Source organism: Stegodyphus dumicola, chromosome 8, assembly GCF_044657685.1.
Source record: "Stegodyphus dumicola isolate Sdum_Otavi_A_Nest chromosome 8, ASM4465768v1".
NCBI lineage: Eukaryota > Metazoa > Arthropoda > Arachnida > Araneae > Eresidae > Stegodyphus > Stegodyphus dumicola.
Window position 1 is genome coordinate 141,491,483 of NC_140775.1, and position 19,966 is coordinate 141,511,448.

The window sequence follows — 19,966 nt, forward strand, 5'->3', positions numbered from 1 at the left end:
TGATTTAATTAACTATACTACTAATAGTTTCAAATGTAAATGAACAGTCACTACCGCATGCCTAGCCGACACTTACATTTTTAAATTGTTGATAGTTCTATAACCATTGCATGCATAAAAATCTTTACCGAAACATAAACAACATAACTGAATCACTTTTAAAGCAAAATATGCATAATTTACCAACATATATATATAAGGAACACAACTCACCAAGCTGGGAAAAGAGGGTGGGTACATTTGGTGCCGACAATTGCAACAAAAAAGGGAGATGCACAGCTACATGTTATAACAGTCCAGTCCCATACAGTGCTTAAATTGCACCGGAGCCCACCAGAGCCTGGCTCAATTTTTAAAATTGAATTTTAAAAATTGAGTTTTGAAATTACTACTTCTCAATTTTTAAGATAAATTACAATTTTAGCGGGAGTGCACCGGAGCCCTAAATAAGATGAGCTCCGGTACTTCTTTTTATAATACTGAACCGCAATTTAAAGGAAAAAAAATTTATAATTCCTAACGTTTTAGTTTAACAATAAGCAGACCTCGCAATACTCTATTTCCCTAGAAATACGAACTCATAAGAATATGAGACGTTCAAGTAAAGTCCCCTCACTCACATGCGGAAACCTTTCCCTTTAAAAAAAGCAATAAATTTGGGGAAGTTTGTTTAGGAATGTCTAAATTTCTCACCATGCCATTGTATCTAGTGTATTGTTATCGATGCTTACAGTTAGTTATCCTGGCAGGAAGGAAAAGGAAAATTTGTGTTCTTAAATGTGTGTTAAGTGACAGCGAGTACAATAAGAGTGAAATACTGAGAAAAACTGCTCAAGCACGTCCTATACATCGTCTTCCCACAGTATCCACTAATTTGGGGGGGAAGCGTAACCGCAATTTTACATTTAGGAGTCAACAAACTCATTTACCCCTGACACCCATCTGCTTGATAGCTATAATTATATCAACAGAGAGCCGCAGTCAAAGAGAAAGTTGTCTCTCATCAAGATACCCCTCTTTTTTTGTTTCCACAAACTCATACCTTCATTCTGTTTCGCCCTGGAATTTTCCTCAGCTATACTTTAAGAATATTTAATTTTTGTGATGATAAAAGAACTTCCCTCCGCCTATGATCAGAACTTAAATTGGGCCGGAACCCACCAGATCTCGGCTCCGGTGTTTCTTAGTTTTTGTAATAAATCGCAATTCTAGCCGGAACGCACCGGAGCCCTGAATAACAAAGCTGCGGCACTTCTTTTATGTAATTGAATAATAATTTCAGTAGAAATTTTTATCTCGAAAATTTTATTTTAAAAATAAAATTATATTAAAAATTGGTTTTAAAATTTCACTTTATCTCTTTACATTTTATTTAATTTTAATTATTTAATTATTTCATTCTTTAATTATTTCAATAAATAATAATTATCAATTAAATAATCATAAATTAATTATCTAATAATTATCGATTAAATAACAATTTATAAACATTAACTAAATAGCTATTAATTAATTTTATAATGATTAACTATTTAATTTTAAAATTATTAATTAATTCAATGGTCATTTTATTTATTTTACTCTTGTTCCTCTTTGCTGACAGGCTTCTATAGGGCTCTGGCACTTCTAATCTTAGAAATTAAGCCCTGGTCCCATATATAAAATTTCAACACTCCATAGTTAACTGTTTTTGAATTACATGAGATATGTACATACGTACAGATGTCATGGAAAAAAACTCTTCTGAATCCATTTTAAAATCTGTTTTGAATAAAATAGTCCTTTATTCTATCTGTACATGCAGATTTAAACAAAAATAAATTGTTAAAATCGATTTGAGAACAGTCAAAATGGATGTTTTCTTTGAAATATGATACCTGAAATTTTTCAGAATTGCAATACTTCCTTTACTTCGTACAAAGAAGCAAAAAATCGCAAATTAATGATCCATAATTACTATAAAAAGTTCAGAAAATGTTAAGTAATTTTAATAATAAAATAACTTTTTAAGTCAAAATATTATATGAATATTATATAATTTTGTTAAAAATTTATTCACTTACTGCTAGGAAAAACACTGCCATTAAATTTAGAACCCAGATTTCCTGAAAACTGAAGCTGGAACATTTATCAGAATTATACTGTATTACAAAGGCCTGCTTAACAGTTAATTGTGGTTTTTATAAACATTTGCTTTTCCACATCATATGGCTGGTCAAAGAATACCAACATTTTCTATCCTTAAAAAATAATAAAATATTTCTTTTTAATCATAAAACACAAAATTATACTTACAACACTTTCTCTTGTTTGTGGTTTCAAGTCATATTGACTCGGAACAATAAGGAAAGTTAAAGTTCCAGACATAGTTGCCTAAAAATAAGGAAAAACTTATAAATATTAAAATATCTTAAAGCTTATTATAATGCTATGGTTGAAAAAGATATCTACCATCTTAACTGAAATAAATGTACTTAAACAACAATTCTATTTCAGAAACACTTTGCACAAAAAAAGGGGGAAGACTTTTCTATGTTTCCTGTTTTACTGGGCCGATTGACGAAATTCAAACTGCTTTTATCATGTCTCGAAAGCGCGACTTAGGATATGCATTAGATTTATATATAGCATTGTTCAAATATAGGTACTTTGACACTAAATCGGACTTTTTCTGAAATAACATGCTAGTTTTCTTTCCATATTTCGATTCTATGACTCAAATTACGCCAAACTCCCAAGTTTTGTAAAAATCGCACGATTAGTTTTCAAAAAATGAGCTCTCAAAATTTTAGCTCCTCAATGTTAATTCAATTTGATATATATTTATTAATATCTATTTTTTTTAAGAAACTTATTTGATTCCTATTTATTTGACACAGTTTGACACTATTTATTTGACATGAAACTTATTTGACACAGTTCAAAATTTAGGTTCATTCTAAATAAAGTTCACCTATTTTTTTATGATTTATTTTTACTATTTGTATTTTTAAATAATTTTATAAATTTTTTGAAAAAATTTTGAAATGTAACCTGTAAACATTTTGCCGTCATCTTAAAGTAGATGTTTTTCTAAGCATACCTGCCAAAAATTACAGCTTTTTATTCAAAATTTCCAAAGATATACATGTATTTATATATTGGCACATTTTGAAATTTGGCATATTTGTTGAAAGTGATAATAATGAATATGTGGTTTAAACACTTTGTTAAAATTTTTTTAAAGTAGGAACAAATAGACTTTTTTTCTGCTCATCCACAATGTAAAAAAGTAGGAATGATGTGACTTTTTTCCCGTTCCTGCACAATGGAAGGGAAAGGAAAATAGGCTGTTGTATATTAAGAAATTCTCCAAGTGGCTCTTGGCTCAAACTGAAAAAAAATACGCCAAGTTAAAATTTTGAATTTTTTTCGTACATTTCGCACCAAATTTTACAAAATTTAATACAGTTAAAAGTCGTTAATCCGGACTCGTCGGGACTTCGGCGATTCCGGATTATCGATTTTTCCGGATTGTAGATCATCAGTTTAAATCCGGTAAGATGACATGCAGAACTTACAAAATTAAAAATATGAAACCATAATTTATGAAATAAAGAACAATTATGATCTAAAGGGTATCAAAATTTACAAAAAGAAAAAGCTTAATATTTATTTGTTTACTTTATTAAACATTTCTTTCAATGCAAGTTGTTTGAGTTGCTTCGTTTCATGTGATAATTACTTTCTCTTTAATTCTATTAAACAGACATAATTTCTTGTTTAGTTATAAAGTTCCGCTGTTCAAGTCCTATAATTGCTGTGTTGAGAATACCGACTAATTTGTCAATCGAAATTTGTTCATTTTCAATAACCTCTGTGTCACTTTCTTCACTATCGGAAGCGAATCATAATGACGAGGAACTTGATTTAAATCATATCAAAGACTGAGTACATCGAGATGAAATACTCCATTTAGTAAGGAATTATAAGCCAAATAAAAAAAAAAAACATCTGCCCTGAAGATAAGGATAGTGCTGACAGATCAACTTCCAATTCATTGTGCGCAGCGTCGTTTCCCTCCCCCCACAGAGCAGCATGAAATTGATAAACATATTTCGGAATGATTAGATAATCAAAGGATATGCCTTTATCCATTTTTTGCAGCAATTCCACTTTCTGTTTAATGGACTTCGAAACATACTTTCGCTTTGTAGATCCTTTACATATTATTATTATTATTATTATTATTATTATTTTATTTAAAGAAAAAGAAATCCTCGTGCACCACAAAGTATCACACGAGACTTACAAATTGTAAGTGAAAAAGGCAGAATAGTAAGTAATATCATCAGTTTTCAACAATACAATGAAATCATAACAAGGAGGGGGAAAAAAAAACCAAGTAACTACAAAAGTATAAAAATGTATAAAGAAATCATTAACAGTGTTTAAAATAAAAGTCAACAAAATCATTGAGAGCTCCATAGGCCAAAATCGAGGATACAAAATCATAATATTTCGGCGGCCAATGAATTCCAATGAATTTCAATCTACATTTCAAAAGATTTCTTGCTTTATCAAGCAGTGGGCAATCAAAAAGCAGGTGGAAAACACTTTGCTGAACGCTAAGACTGCAATTACACAAATTGGAAGATGTCAGCTTAAATCGTTCAAGATAAACATTAAACTTACCATGTCCAGACAAAAATTGCGTAACTTTAAAATTGAGCAACAAGTCCTTACTTTTCAGTCTTTCAAAAATAGTTGGGAAGAATGCTTTTGTAACAGATCCCTTATCAGAAGAGATATAATCCCAGTTCCACTGCTCAATCATTTTAGCTTTGAATGTTTTTTTAAATAAGATTTTGCAATATTTACATCAACGTTAATATCATTTTTAATTGCATTCTTAGCAAGCCAATCAGCTCTCTCGTTTCCATAATTACCCGAATGACCACGGACAAATGTAAAAAACACAAATACCCCTCTTCTCCAGATCTCCGAGAGACTGCTGTATTTGGTGGTCGTGTGTGCTTAATGCATGTTATAATTAAAGAAAATAAGAGTAGACAATCTCCTATAACAAAAGAATATATTAAGTACTAAATTACAATTTAAATTACATTGCAGAGATCAACACAGAGCTCGGAACACAGTTCGTGCTAGCGTCGCGTACACTTGTCCGACGAGAAGTCTGAGTGAGTAAAGATGTCGCTTTGCTGCTCCGATTAAGAACTGGATTTTACACGTGGCGCCATCTCATGAATAGAAGTTGAAGTATCTGTCGGAACGCTACAGTACTCCCCCCCAAGTACCATCGGTACGTTATAAGTACTTTGGGTTAAATTTAACCTTTCTTCCAGATCTGGTAGTTTTAGGTTGCTCTTTAATGGGATGTAAGCTTTCTTCCGGGAGTGATATTGATGAGGAAGTTGTTGGATCTTGCATTAGAAATGCTGGTTTGAGACAATCGATTCCAATCACTGATTGTTTGCCATTGCAGATGATGGTGAAATGTTTCGGTGTTCGTTTGACAACTTTGAATGGACCATCATATGAAGGTGTTAAAGTTGGCTTAATTGCATCGTTGCGCACGAATACGTGCGAAGATGTCTCAAGCGCAGGATGTACAAAATAGCTTGGCTGGTTATGCGAAGATGCTGGGGTTGGCGAGATATTGCTCATGGTCTCACGTAAACGTTGAAGGAATGTTGGAGGGTCGATAACTGGAGTAGATTCTGGGTGAAAGAATTCACCTGGCAGACGGAGGGTTGCACCATACAACATTTCAGCACAAGTGCTACCAATGTCTTCTTTGAATGCTGTGCGAAGACCAAGCAAGACTAGGGGTAAGGCTTCTGTCCAGTGTGTGCTACTGTGGCACTTCAGACCTTGTTTGAGAGATCGGTGAAAGCGTTCCACCATGCCATTTCCAGATGGATGGTATGGTGTTGTGCGAATATGGCGAATGCCAAGAAGAGAGGTGAGGGATGCGAACAAGTGACATTGAAATTGTCGGCCTTGGTCAGTAGTGATGGTGGTAGGCATGCCAAATCTTGAAAGCCACTGGGAGATGAATGCTCGAGCTACAGTTTCAGCGGATATATTTTCAATAGGAATGGCTTCAGGCCATCTTGTGTACCGATCAATACAAGTGAGGAGGTAAGTGTAACCATTTGAAGGAGGCAATGGGCCAACCAAGTCTAAGTGCACATGATCAAAGCGTCTTGCTGGAAGGTTAAATTGTTGAATGGGACTGTGAGTGTGACGGGATACTTTACACCGTTGACATCTAATACATGACCGAGTCCATTCTGTGATGTCTTGATTCATCGCTGGCCAGACAAATCTGTCTGCGATCAGCTTTTTGGTGGCACGGATTCCAGGATGTGCCAAATTGTGCAAGGCATTAAACACTTCACGTCTAAAATTGACAGGAATATAGGGACGTATTCTATTGTTCTCTATGTCACAGTAAATTTTAAGCGTTGGATCAATGTGCAGCGGTTGTAACTGAAGGGAGGTTTGTGGATTTGAGATTAGGTTCTTGAGTTCCTCATCATGCAATTGAGCTTTTGCAATTTCAGAGAAATCTGGGGTAGTGAGGTTGATATTGTTTACCCGAGACAAGGCATCAGCGACACAATTATCAGTACCAGAGACATATCTGATATCTGTACTAAACTGGGCGATGAAATCCAGATGTCGAAGTTGACGAGGAGAACATGAGTCAGAGTTTTTTCTAAAAGCGAAGGTTAATGGTCGATGATCGGTGAAAATGATGAAGTCGTGTCCTTCCAAGTTGTGCCGGAAGTATTTAACAGCACAGTACACAGCAAGTAGCTCTCTGTCATATGTGCTGTATTTCCTTTCTGCAGTAGTGAGTTTTCTGGAAAAGAATGCCATTGGGGAAAGTCCTTTAGTGGTATGGGCTTGAAGCACTGCTCCTATGGCCGTGTCAGATGCATCTACCATTATAGAGAGCTGATCACTAGGTGAGTGATAAGAAAGTGTGGCTGCATTTGCCAGATCGTGTTTGCATTGCACGAATGCTGCAGATGCAGATTCAGTCCAAGGGACAGCTCGTTGATCGTTTTTTTTGCTATTCTTCAGAAACTCATGTAGGCAGGCTTGTGTTTTTGCGGCATTTGGCAGAAAGCGTCGGTAGAAATTTAACATTGCTAGAAAACGCTTCAGTTCAGAGATGGTTTTGGGCTGGGGTAGGTCGTTAATTGCTTTAACTCTTTCCGGTAAAGGTTTGACTCCATTCTGGGTGATAAGACATCCAAGAAAGGAAACTGAGGGTTGACCAAGTACACATTTGGATGGATTTAGTTTTAATCCATGATCTTTAAGGCAAGTGAAAATCTGACACAGATGTTGAAAATGTTCTTCCGCATCTGTAGATGCAACCAGGATATCATCAAAATATGGAATGCAGAAATCGAGACCAGACAGTACTTGGTGTATGAAACGCTGAAATGTTTGGCCAGCATTCCGAAGGCCAAATGGCATATATAAGTACTCAAAGAGACCAAATGGTGTAGTCACTGCGGTCTCGGGCACATCTTCAGCATGCACTGGGATCTGATGATATGCTCTGGCAAGATCGAGGGTAGAAAATATGTTTGTTCCATGAAAAAGATGGGTACAGTCTTGGATATGTGGGACTGGATATCTGTCAGGGACTGTGACGGCATTAAGTCGACGATAATCTCCACACGGCCGCCAGTCACCATTAGACTTTTTAACCATGTGAAGTGGACTGGCCCATGGACTTTTAGATGGGCAAATGGTTCCCTGTGCTAGCATGAATTCAAATTCTTTGCGAGCAGCTTTTAGCATCTCTGGAGAAAGACGACGAGGCTTGGAAAATACAGGTGGGCCATGTGTTTCAATGTGATGATACACTTCTGGCTGATGAGTATGCTGCCCTGATTTGGATGGTTTAAAATGTCAGGGAATTCTGCTAATAGCCGATGGAACCGTGTGCTGCCCGATACAACACTTATGTTGGTAGGTACGTTCGATATGTGAGAAGCTTGGCCCTGTGATGTCAGCTGAGTTGTAGCATCAATTAAGCAATTATTCTTGACATCCACTAGAAGGTGGAAATGTGTCAAGAGGTCGACACCAATAATTGCTTGAGTTACATCCGCAATAATAAAAGGCCAGTTGAAAGTCCGGCGCAAGTTTAAATCAAGTGTCAATAGTTTGGTGCCATAGGTTGCAATTTGGGTACCATTGGCTGCATACAGTACAAGTTTATTAAGTTGGTGAGCATTTGTTTTAGTTCTCGGGAGCACTGATATGTCAGCTCCAGTATCTACTAGAAAACATAACTGAGTTGAACGATCAGCCAGTACTATTCTGTCGATGTGGCGGACATTCTGTTGGCCAGCAGATGACTGCCCATTTAGTTTCCCGCTTGTACAAAAGTGCATGGAGGGGCACACTTGCGAGCTTGAGAGCCGAAATTCATATGATAAAAACATATGCCACTTGTGTGTTCTTTGTACCGCGTTCGAGTATTATGACGAGATTGACTCCTGCTTCGGGCACGAAATTTATTACGTGGGCCCTGATTTGATCGATTGTATCTCCATGAAGCATGAAGACTTGTAGAGAGTTCAGATACTTTTTTGGTCAATTCAGCCACTTGTTGTTCGAGGGATGAACTGGAAGGTGCAGCATTAGCAGCACTGACATAAGCTGGAGTAACAAGTTCATTAATTTTGTCAGCCATTGCTGCTAAACGGGTTAGATCTTCATTGGAAGCAGCAAGAATTATTTGTATGTTATTAGGGAGACGCGAAAGCCATAGTGACTTCAACAAGTCGTCACTAAAATGGCTTCCTGCCAGATCACGCATTCGTGACAGCAAGTATGAAGGTCGCTGATCTCCAAGTTCAAGTCCTTGTAGTAAAGTACGTATTTTTGAAGATTCACTTTCTGAATAGATTTCAATGAGCCGCTGTTTCAGTTTGGAGTATTTATCACAATCAGGTGGTTTGAGAATTAAGTCATGCGCTGAATTCAGAATATCAGACTCAATTGCTGCAACTACGTGGTTGAATTTTGTAGAATCCTCACTAATGCGAGCGATAGAAAATTGTGCTTCGATCTGAGCGAACCATAATGAAGGATTATTTTTCCAGAAAGGCGGTGGCTTCACCGCAACGCGTGTGATTTGTGGCTCTGGTGGAATACCGTCGGGCATACTGATAGATAATTTTCACTTTAATTAATAAACACTTATCAGCATAAATATTGTAGCATGAGGATACACTATTGATATTTTACCATGATAACAATAAATATTTTAACCATGCAGAAAAAATTTACGTAACGATACACACACAAATAATACAGGGTCAGCAATTACACACACAAATAATATTTTACCGAAATGCATTTGAAAAGAAACCCTTATTTGAGAAAAAAAATGATGCGTTCATTCTGTATTGCGCACACACAAAATCACCACTTCACACTGCTAAGGCACTTTCGAAGGAAAAAGGAAATCACTCCTGTAGCACGTCGGAAAGAAATTCACTACTTTCGAACACTGAGGGAAGAATTTTGCCGTAGCACGTTGCAGAAAAATTACTGATGTAGCACATTTAGCGAAAATCACTATTGTATTACATTTGTCACAAAAGTTGAATGATCGAAGAATTATTGCACGACTGGCGAAGTCAGCGGAACGGAACAGATCACCTTGATGATTTGCTGAAGCTCCTTGCGATGATATGCACGACTTTGAAAAAACACAAGCAATATATATCAATACTTCTAGGAATAATTGAAGGGGTACGTTGTAGCATAAGTTTAATGTCCATATTCGTTGTTATTTTTAGTCAGTTCTTCAGAATGCCTTGGATGCACGTGGCTTAGGGTCGTTGAAAATCCATTCTCAGTAGCGTGCTCAGTCAAAAGGTCACCACTTTTGGTGGTCGTGTGTGCTTAATGCATGTTATAATTAAAGAAAATAAGAGTAGACAATCTCCTATAACAAAAGAATATATTAAGTACTAACATAACATAACAATAGGGCGCTTCCTTCTTATGAAAAGAAGGAAAGGAGTTTAGGCAAAATTGCCCATTACTCTTCCGCCATTTGATCATTTAAGTTAAGGGATTTAAATGGTAACTCCCGTAAAAGGTAAATAATAAATAGATAAGATCTCAAACTGACACCAAATCTATAGTATCAGCAAAAGATCCCATCTCTAAGTTCAAGGTGTCGGCTGGATCGTAAAAACTTCCCTATTGGATGGAAAACCGATTCAATCCCTCCCAAACCACCAAACGCAATTCTTGACCAAACAAGAGTGCGATGGAGAGTCAAATAAATAAATAAATAAGGAGGGCAGAGGTGCATTCTCAAGCCAAATGGCCAGGTAGTGTATAAAGATTTGATATCATTATATTCCAAAACACAGCTATGAGAGGGAAATCCCTGCATAGTTTCTTTTCAAAAAAAAAAAAAAAAAAAAAAAAAAAGAACTCACAGGGCATCTCAAAGCTTGTTTCTTTTGGTTCCATATTCACCTTACCTGTAGGTGTTTAGTATACATCAGAAACCCTATTATGCCAGAGAGCCCTTTGTATAAAAGGGCTTGATCAAAGGTAATATAGGGAAACCCAAGGAATTTGTTTATAGGGACAGAGAACACCGGACATCGTCCCAAAAAGTGAAAAGATGTTTCCTCTTCTTCTCCACAAGCTGGGCAGAGAGGAGATTCAACAAGACCACATTTGTGGAGATGCTTAGCTAGATAAGCATGTCCAGTAACAATTTGAATTACCTGGCGTAAGTTAGTTCTACTGAGGTGTATGAGTTTACCTGAAAAGTTAAGTGTACTGAGCACCAATTTAGAATGAGCACAGTCTGGAAGTTTAAACCATATATCATCATGTTTGTTCTTTATCCAGCTTCTTACTTCTTTTTTAACCGTTTGATATGAAACTGGGTAAAATGGTTCTGGGCCAGACATGGGGAGTTGCGAAGCATCTTTAGCTACTTTATCAGCTAGTTCATTTGCAGATATTAAGTACTAAATTACAATTTAAATTACATTGCAGAGATCAACACAGAGCTCGGAACACAGTTCGTGCTAGCGTCGCGTACACTTGTCCGACGAGAAGTCTGAGTGAGTAAAGATGTCGCTTTGCTGCTCCGATTAAGAACTGGATTTTACACGTGGCGCCATCTCATGAATAGAAGTTGAAGTATCTGTCGGAACGCTACATGTATATTGACAATAATATCATTACATAAAGAGGTATTTTTAAGAGATTCCAGGGAAGAGAGTGAATCCGTACAGATTAAGTAGCTGGAACCACTTCCATTCTGGCTAATTATCCACTTAATTGCAAAATTAATACACAGAAACTCAGAAATATATACAGTACATTCATTTCTAATGCGAAATTGGTGACACTCAATTTCAATATCATCTTCAAAAATAACATAAGCAAAACCAACTTTATCATCAATCCTACTACCATCCGTATACAGCACAAATGAGAATGAATTAACATCACTGTCCGTACTATCCAGAATCTGTACTGGTTGTCTGACAGAAGGATGTGGTAGAACAGACAAGGGCAATAAATGATCAAAGTGAGAATTGGAGTAATTTGCAAGACTATTCTTGTAATCTATAAAAATCAGAATAAACAAATTCAGTGGTGGAAATCCCGCAAGAGAGAAAACAGCATTGTAACTAATAGTTCGGTAACCGCTTATAACTCGCAGCAAAATTCGTCTTTGAACTCGAAGCAGGCGTTTAGAGTTAATTTTCTTTTTTAGAGACAATCCCCAAGCTCTACATCCATATGAAATAAGGGGTACAATGCCTTGTTTATAAATAATTGCGCTAACATTCGATTTAACACCAAAACTATTACAAGCAATTCGATTCAGCCCACGCTGAAGTCTCTCACATTTATTAGAAATGTAGGAAATATGCTTTTTCCAGTTAAATTTGCTGTCCAACAAAACACCTAGATATTTAATTTCATTCACCCTCTCAAAGGGATTGTCATTTAAAGCAATTGATATCCTTCATAAGTAGTATTTTTTCTATCAATAAACATGGTCTTGGATTTTGCATGGTTAAACTTTAACTTAAAATCTATTGACCAATGATAAATGAAATCTATAACATCTTGGGCAAGACGAAAAGCTTTTTGCAATTCTTTTCCTTGAATACAAATGAATAAATCATCTGCAAAGGCAATGACTTCACAACTGAAGAGATCAGAAAGTTTCTGTAAGAGATCATTCATAATAATAATCCAAAGCTTGGGACCGGAAACAGAACCTTGTGGACAACCTCTTTGAGGTCGACGAACACTTGAGGTGCCACCCAAAGAAAGCTCGACTGTCCTGTCTTTCAGCAAATCAGAAACAACATTAAACACATTTTGAGGTATCTTCATTTCTTTTAGTAAATTAAGAAAAGCAGGCCACCATGCATTATCAAAAGCTCCTTCAATATCAAGAAAAATTAAAATAGTGTACAAACCTCTCATCTTACCCCTCTGTAAAATATCGGAAAGAAACTTCCTCCAAGACTCTAATTTGGCCTCAATAAGCATTTCATTGTATTTTTTCCTTAAATCAAGGTATTTCCGCTTATACAAGTCCCTTATATCATTGCTAGTAGTCCTCTGGAACCTCCGTCTAGCTGCGTTGACTCTCTTTCTCATAATGGAAATTTCCAATGACCACCAAGGTACTTTTCGCCTACCAGTCCTTCTAGTAGGCATAGATTTAATACATGCCCGAAAAATAACTGAAGTCATAAAATCTACAATCACATTAACTGAATCAGTGCTTGAGCAAGAATCCAAACCATTAATGATCAAAGAAATATACTGTGAACAATATTTTTCAAAATATCCCCAATTTGCTTTTTTTTTTTTTTTTTTTTTTTGTATTAAACAAAATTCTACTGACAGCAATTAAAGAAGCATCAGAAATAGATAAGTCGAATTCAATCATTGCATGATCTGACAATGATTCACAGTCCGAGAGACACCAGTGGGTAACATTTGCTAGCAAATCAGCTCCCATAATTGTGACATCTATATAGCTTGATCCCTGTTCCGAACAAAAGGTAGGGCCACAGTCCTCATTGATCACATATAAGTTATAGGAGCTGACAAAATCTCCAAGCTTGTTTCCTCGAGCATCACCGTAGGGACTAAATCACAGTTCAGACTTACTATTGGAATCCATACCCCAAATAAGCTTTGCAAGATCCTTAGCCTGGAAGACACGACTTATTTTATGCAAATCAAATTCAATACATCGGGAGGGCTCAAAGTAGTATGAAAATAGAAAATATTTAGTATCTTTAAAAATAATATCAAGAGTCACCATATTATAATCCAAGAATCTCAAATTCAAAAAAGTAGGTAGAAATCCGGCTCGAACAATAATAGCAGCCTTTATGACCTCTGAGTTAAAATCATAATATAACCTAAAGGAACTCGGAAAGCCAGGCATAAGACCATGATAAGAGTAAGGTTCTTGAATAAAAGCAACAGAAACACTATTTACCTCCATATTCAAAACAAGTTGCTGAGTAGCAGCCTTACATCTATGTAAATTAATTTGAACAAATTTTAAAATAAAATTATGACTATTATCCATAATTTGTTCTTGCTATATTTTGACTTCTTATAAATTCATGACAAGAGCAACTTTCAGAAAAAGGTAAATGGCTTACATTTATTTTTTTTTTCTCATCTTTTATTTTTTGATTGCGTCTAATGCAATTGATACAGACTTTCAAATTCTTATGTGGGCAATTTTTACTTTCATGTTCACATGCACAGAAATAACAAGCGCGTAGATTTTTACAATGTTCAGCACGGTGATTATATCCTAAACAATTAAAACACCGATTAATCACGACAAAATCATCCACAGTACAGATGCTCCAAGAAATTTTTAGTCTACATTCCTGTAAAATACCTCTACGCATGTCTGGATGCACCTCAACAACTAAATGTCTCGTATTTTGAAATTTCCTTAACGTAAATTGAATTCGAGATTCACTCCATTTATTTTCAGAGGCGATAACATCTGGATTTTGATTTTTTAAAACATCAAGAACATCCTCATCCCTTATCTCATTAGGGACATTTTTTATTAAGATCGTAGGATTCCTTCGTTTGGAAGGAAAGGTAGTTAATTCCGGTGATTTTACTTGAATTTCAGTTTGTATCCTTCTTAAATCATTTTCAGAGGGGCATTCTATCAATACCTTGCCATTTCCAATATTTTTTAGATTGAGAATACCCACTTTTTTCTCGACAGGATTAATTTGTAATTTAAGAATCTTCTTAATATCCTCTGACGAATGATTTTCCGAAGAAATGACAAGACCACAACTTAAAGAATTTTGTTTTGCATTCTCCACAGGAGATGGCAGCAAAGCACTAGCATACGTTGGTTTTACGAAAATGTCTTTAAGACTTTCCCTACAAGCTTCACGGTAACCCAACGACTTAATACGTTCAAAATTCTTAGTAATCAAACACTTTAACTCGCACATTGCATACCTTGCCTCTTCACGAATATTCTGGTTCATATTACACTTTGACTCAACAGCCATTTCAAGTTTATCATAGCAACATTTAAGCGCACTAAAACACATCATCGTCTTCATCCATCTTGGCATTCTTTTTAATATTAGTAAATATACGTATACTTTACATATTAGTAAATATATATCGGAAATTCTATTTGACATAATCGAAAGTTCAAGCTTACTTTTACAAAATTGCTCTAAAAGTCTGCAAAAAATAATAAGCCTGATCCAACCCGAAGATTAAGGAACAATGCAATCTGCAACATTACGCAATCTTCAACATTAACTGAATTAGATAATTTTAGCTTAGCTTATACCGTCCATTATACATTAAACGCGCATTCGTAAACGTATTATGCGCATGCGCACACGCATATTCGCAGCCGTAAAGGTCTTAAGCGCACGCATAAACGCCTATGCGCATGCGTTGCGTTGATGCATGTGCAGAAAGTTTGTAGCTTTGAGGTCCGGATTATAGATCATTCCGGATTATGGGTGTCTGAATTAACGACTTTTGACTGTATTTAGGCATAATTTGAGTCATAGAATAGAAATATAGAAAAAAATTGGTATGCCATTTTAGTAAAAGTCCCATTTTGTCCCAATGCTCTTCATAACTCACAATCAGTTGCAGTTGTGGAATTATGGGTATTTTACAAAATTTTATAATGCTTTTGTAGAAGTACTGATAACGAATTGTTTCAAGTCCTGTTTCAGTTATGATAAGTTTTGTTTCAGTTAGCATAGTATCACTTCACTTACATGTTCAGTACCTTCATTTACGTGCTGAAATATATTTTCAATATAGATCTACACGAAAGTTTTCAGTTGGACTGTGCAGATTTTTCAGTAATAAATCTTTCTGTTCTTGATCTATAGTTGTGGTTGATTGCTTTCTTTATTTGAACACAGCAAAGTGTACAAGGACTATTTGCTTATATGGTGTTTGGTGTATTTAATTATGGCAAAGCACACTAGGGCTATCTGCCTAAGAGGAGGGATGCCTTCGTGGAGGACTTTCTAAGGGAAACTGGCTCATATACACGTTACACATGGGGAAAACCATGAAAACACCCATGCAGCCAGCCCGTTCACGGGATTCGAACCTCGGACCGAACTACCAGTGTTCAGCGACTTTACCACTCGGCCTATTTTTTTATATGAAGTGGCCTTATCCACTGAACTGGTTAAGTGTACCTAACTGTAATTTGTTGCAGAAACTGTTACGATTTAAATTTAACACCATTTTGATGACAAGTTAATGGCATCTTTTAACAAGATCTGAAGCAAAAGAGATAAGAGGTTACTTTGGCTGTGGATAAATTAATGGTTGAATTTCCAAATAATTTCAAATACTGCATATTTAGCTCTAAATAGTAACGCGACCAAAGGGAGCATGACAACATATTATACAGCTTCAAATCCTCAACCACTTAGATGATAGTTCAGATTAATGGTATCTCATAGAAATTAAACATACTAATAAGTCACCAGGAAATATACCTTTATTTAGTTGTTGCTTTCATCTTTATTACTACTATCTAAGCAAACAATTTATGGTACGATAGTAAAAAGGCTATTAACTGCAATAATTATGGCAAGATTCTAGAGAGGGTAACTTTACAGACTGACCTATGTTCTCCATAAGATTCTAGAGAGGGTAATTTTACAGACTGACCTATGTTCTCCATAACAGACATTACAGATTCAGGCTTTGGAAATACTAGGACCTAATTAATTTAGTTTATACTAATAAAACAGCTATCAGACTTGACAGTATCTAAATAGCATTCAGTGTATAGGAAACAGGAGGGAACAAAAGATTTTTCAGGTTTGTTTATTACAATGAAGTCCAACTGAAATTATTTTGTTGCTGTTGATATGAAGTGACTTTGATCAAAACAGATGCTTAAATAATATTTCTCATGCTGCATAAATGTAGCAGGTGTTGTGGCATAATTTTATTTTTTCAGTGCAGTGCTATTTGAAAGGAGAAACTAAAAGTTCATTTTTAACATGTTATGCTCTTTTATTTTAAAAAAGGGGGAAAAAGTAGTATGATACACAGAAAAAGTGCTGCTTTTGATGGCGTAGTTTAATGATAATTGAAATGCCCAATTTTGATGACCATCTTCGGCAAATAAGAACCTATAAGAGAGGGTATCTCTGAAAATCCATGTTATACAGTTCAAGAACTACCAGAAAGAATATCCCAAAACCTACAGTACAGTCAAAAGTCGTTAATCCGGACTCGTCGGGACTTCGGTGATTCCGGATTATCAATTTTTCCGGATTATAGATCATCAGTTTAAATCTGGTAAAATGGCATGCAGAAATTATAAAATTAAAAATATGAAAACGTAATTTACAAAATAAAGAACAATTATGATCTAAAGGGTATCAAAATTTACAAAAAAAAAGCTTAATATTTATTTGTTTACTTTATTAAACATTTCTTTCAATGTAAGTTGTTTAAGTTGCTTCGTTTTTTATGTGATAATACATTCTCTTTAATTTTATAAACAGGCAATTTCTTGTTCAGTTACAAAGTTCCACTGTTCAAGTCCTATAATTGCTGTGTCTAGAATACAGACTAATTTGTCAATTGAAATTTTTTCGTTTTCAATAACCTCTGTCACTTTCTTTGAGGAGGCATTTGATTTAAATCATATCAAAGACAGAGTACATCCAGATGAAATACTACATTGAGTAAGCAATTATAAGCCAAATAAAATAAAAACATCTGCCCTTAAGATAAGGATAGTGCTGACAGATCAACTTCCAATTCATTGCACGTTAAAGATAAACGTTAAAGTTTAGATAAACAAAGGATATGCCTTTATCCATTTTTTGCAGCAATTCCACTTTTTGTTTAATGGACTCCAAAAGATACTTTCGCTTTGTATATCCTTTACATATTAGTAAATATAAATCGGAAATTCTATTTGACATAATCGAAAGTTCAAGCTTACTTTTATAAAATTGCTCTAACAGTCTGCAAAAAATAATAATCCGGATCCAATTCGAAGATTAAGGAACAATGCAATCTGCAACATTAACTGAAATAGATAATTAGATAATTTTAGCTTAGCTTATCCCGTCCATTATACATTAAACGCGCATTCGTAAACGTATTTTGCGCACGCGCACACGCAAATTCGCAGCAGTAAAGGTCAACGCGACGCATGTGCAGAAAGTTTGTAGCTTTGAGGTCCGGATTATGGGTGTCCGAATTAACGACTTTTGACTGTATATGATTATTCAAAGAATATTGGGTGTGTAAACTGCTTTGATATATGGTTACCCCATACTTTAAGATAGCAGAATATGCTTGCTCGAGTTTTGGTATGGAAAAAAAAGTATACAGGCTCCTTTACTGAAGCAACTAAATTAATTACAGGAGATAAAAAGTATATGATATACAATAATATTACAGGAAAAAGATCTTGGAATAAACCTAAAATAACCTCCTTCAATAACACTGAGAAGAGGGTTGCATCTTAAAAAGGTAATATTTTGTGTATAGTAAAAATGCAAAGAAATTGTATACTATGAATTACTGTCACCAAATTGGAAAATAAATCTGGAAGAATATTATTCTTAAATGGCAGTTTTAAAAGCGTAAATTGAACCAAAGAGCAAAGAACCAAACAGTCACTGAGGTCTTGCCTTCAACATGACAATGTTCGGCTCCACGTTTCGATGAATGTCAAAAAAATGTTATTGACTATGGCTGTGATGTTTTACAGCCCCTCTCCCCATTCTCACTAGGATTTTCTTTCCTTCAGGTTACTTCAAAATTATCTGAATGGCCTGGAGTTTATTCCTTTAAAGACTACCAAACAGCATACAAATAACTTCTTTACAAATAAACCTAATGGCATTTTAAAAAAGGAATTTTCCAGCTGATGAATTTGAAATACACACTACTATGACAGTTCTGCATACAAACAACCAGCTATGTCAGTGAACGCTATACCTAGAGAAGTAACTCTAAAATGTATATTATATGTATAGAACTGAGAGGGAGATACAATCCAAATGTTATTTCTTCCTATTCCTAATGCTAACGTTTGCTGACATGACAATTGGTATACTAGATAGATGGAAAAGACATATACAGTCAAAAGTCGTTAATCCAGACTCGTCGGGACTTCGGCGATTCCGGATTATCGATTTTTCCAGATTGTAGATCATCAGTTTAAACTGGTAAGATGGCATGCAGAAATTATAAAATTAAAAATATGAAACCATAATTTATGAAATAAAGACCAATTATGATCTAAAGGGTATCAAAATTTACAAAAAAAAGCTTAATATTTATTTGTTTACTTTATTAAACATTTCTTTCAATGCAAGTTGTTTAAATTGCTTCGTTTTATGTGATAATACTTTCTCTTTAATTCCATAAACAGACATAATTTCTTGTTCAGTTACAAAGTTCCACTGTTCAAGTCCTATATTTGCTGTGTCGAGAATACCGTCTAATTTGTCAATCGAAATTTTTTTCGTTTTCAATAACCTCTGTGTCACTTTCTTCACTATCGGAAGTGAATTATAATTACGAGGAATTTGATTTAAATGATATCAGAGTACATCAAGATGAAATACTACATTTAGTAAGGAATTATAAGCCAAATAAAATAAAAAAACATCTGCCCAGAAAATAAGGATAAGTGCTGAGAGATCAACTTCCAATTCATTGTGCGCTGCTGCGTCCCCCCCCCCATAGAGCAGCGTGAAATTGATAAACAGATTTTGGAATGGTTAGAGAAACAAAGGATATGCCTTTATCCACTTTTTGCAGCAATTCCACTTTTTGTTTAATGGACTTCGAAACACACTTTCGCTTTGTAGATCCTTTACATATAAGTAAATATATATCAGAAATTTTATTTGACATAATCAAAAGTTCAAGCTTATTTTTATAAAATTGCTCTAACAGTCTGCTAAAAATAACAAGTCGGATCCTATTCGAAGATTAAGGAACAACGCAATCTGCAACATTAACTGAATTAGATAATTTTTGCTTAGCTTATACCATCCGTTATACATTAAACGCGCATGCGTATATTCACAGCATACGCATATTCACAGCCATAATGGTCTTACACGCATGTGTCGCGCATATTCGCAGCCGTAATGGTCTTACACGCATGCGTCAATGCGATGCATGCGCAGAAAGTTTGTGGCTTTGATACCCGGATTGTAGATCATTCCGGATTATGGGTGTCCGAATTAATGACTTTTGACTGTATATATAAATTTAATTTTAATTTTTGGTTTTGGGATATTTTGCCCCTCTATTTCCTTCCGTTTGCCACTGCCCCCCCTTTTTTTACCCATTTAGTTTATTCCGAATTGAATACAAG

At 35.2% G+C, this 19,966-nt stretch overlaps 1 protein-coding gene across 2 annotated transcripts in view; it reads right to left on the minus strand.

Moving 5' to 3' along the window:
- Positions 1 to 19,966, minus strand: part of LOC118198575 (protein PALS1-like) — a 311,959-nt gene that overhangs the window by 18,714 nt on the left and 273,279 nt on the right. For both annotated transcript variants that reach the window (XM_085822507.1, XM_085822508.1), the window contains one exon: positions 2,296 to 2,373. In XM_085822507.1, coding sequence (XP_085678633.1) covers positions 2,296 to 2,373 — 78 coding nt within the window. The remainder of the gene's footprint in view (positions 1 to 2,295; positions 2,374 to 19,966) is intronic.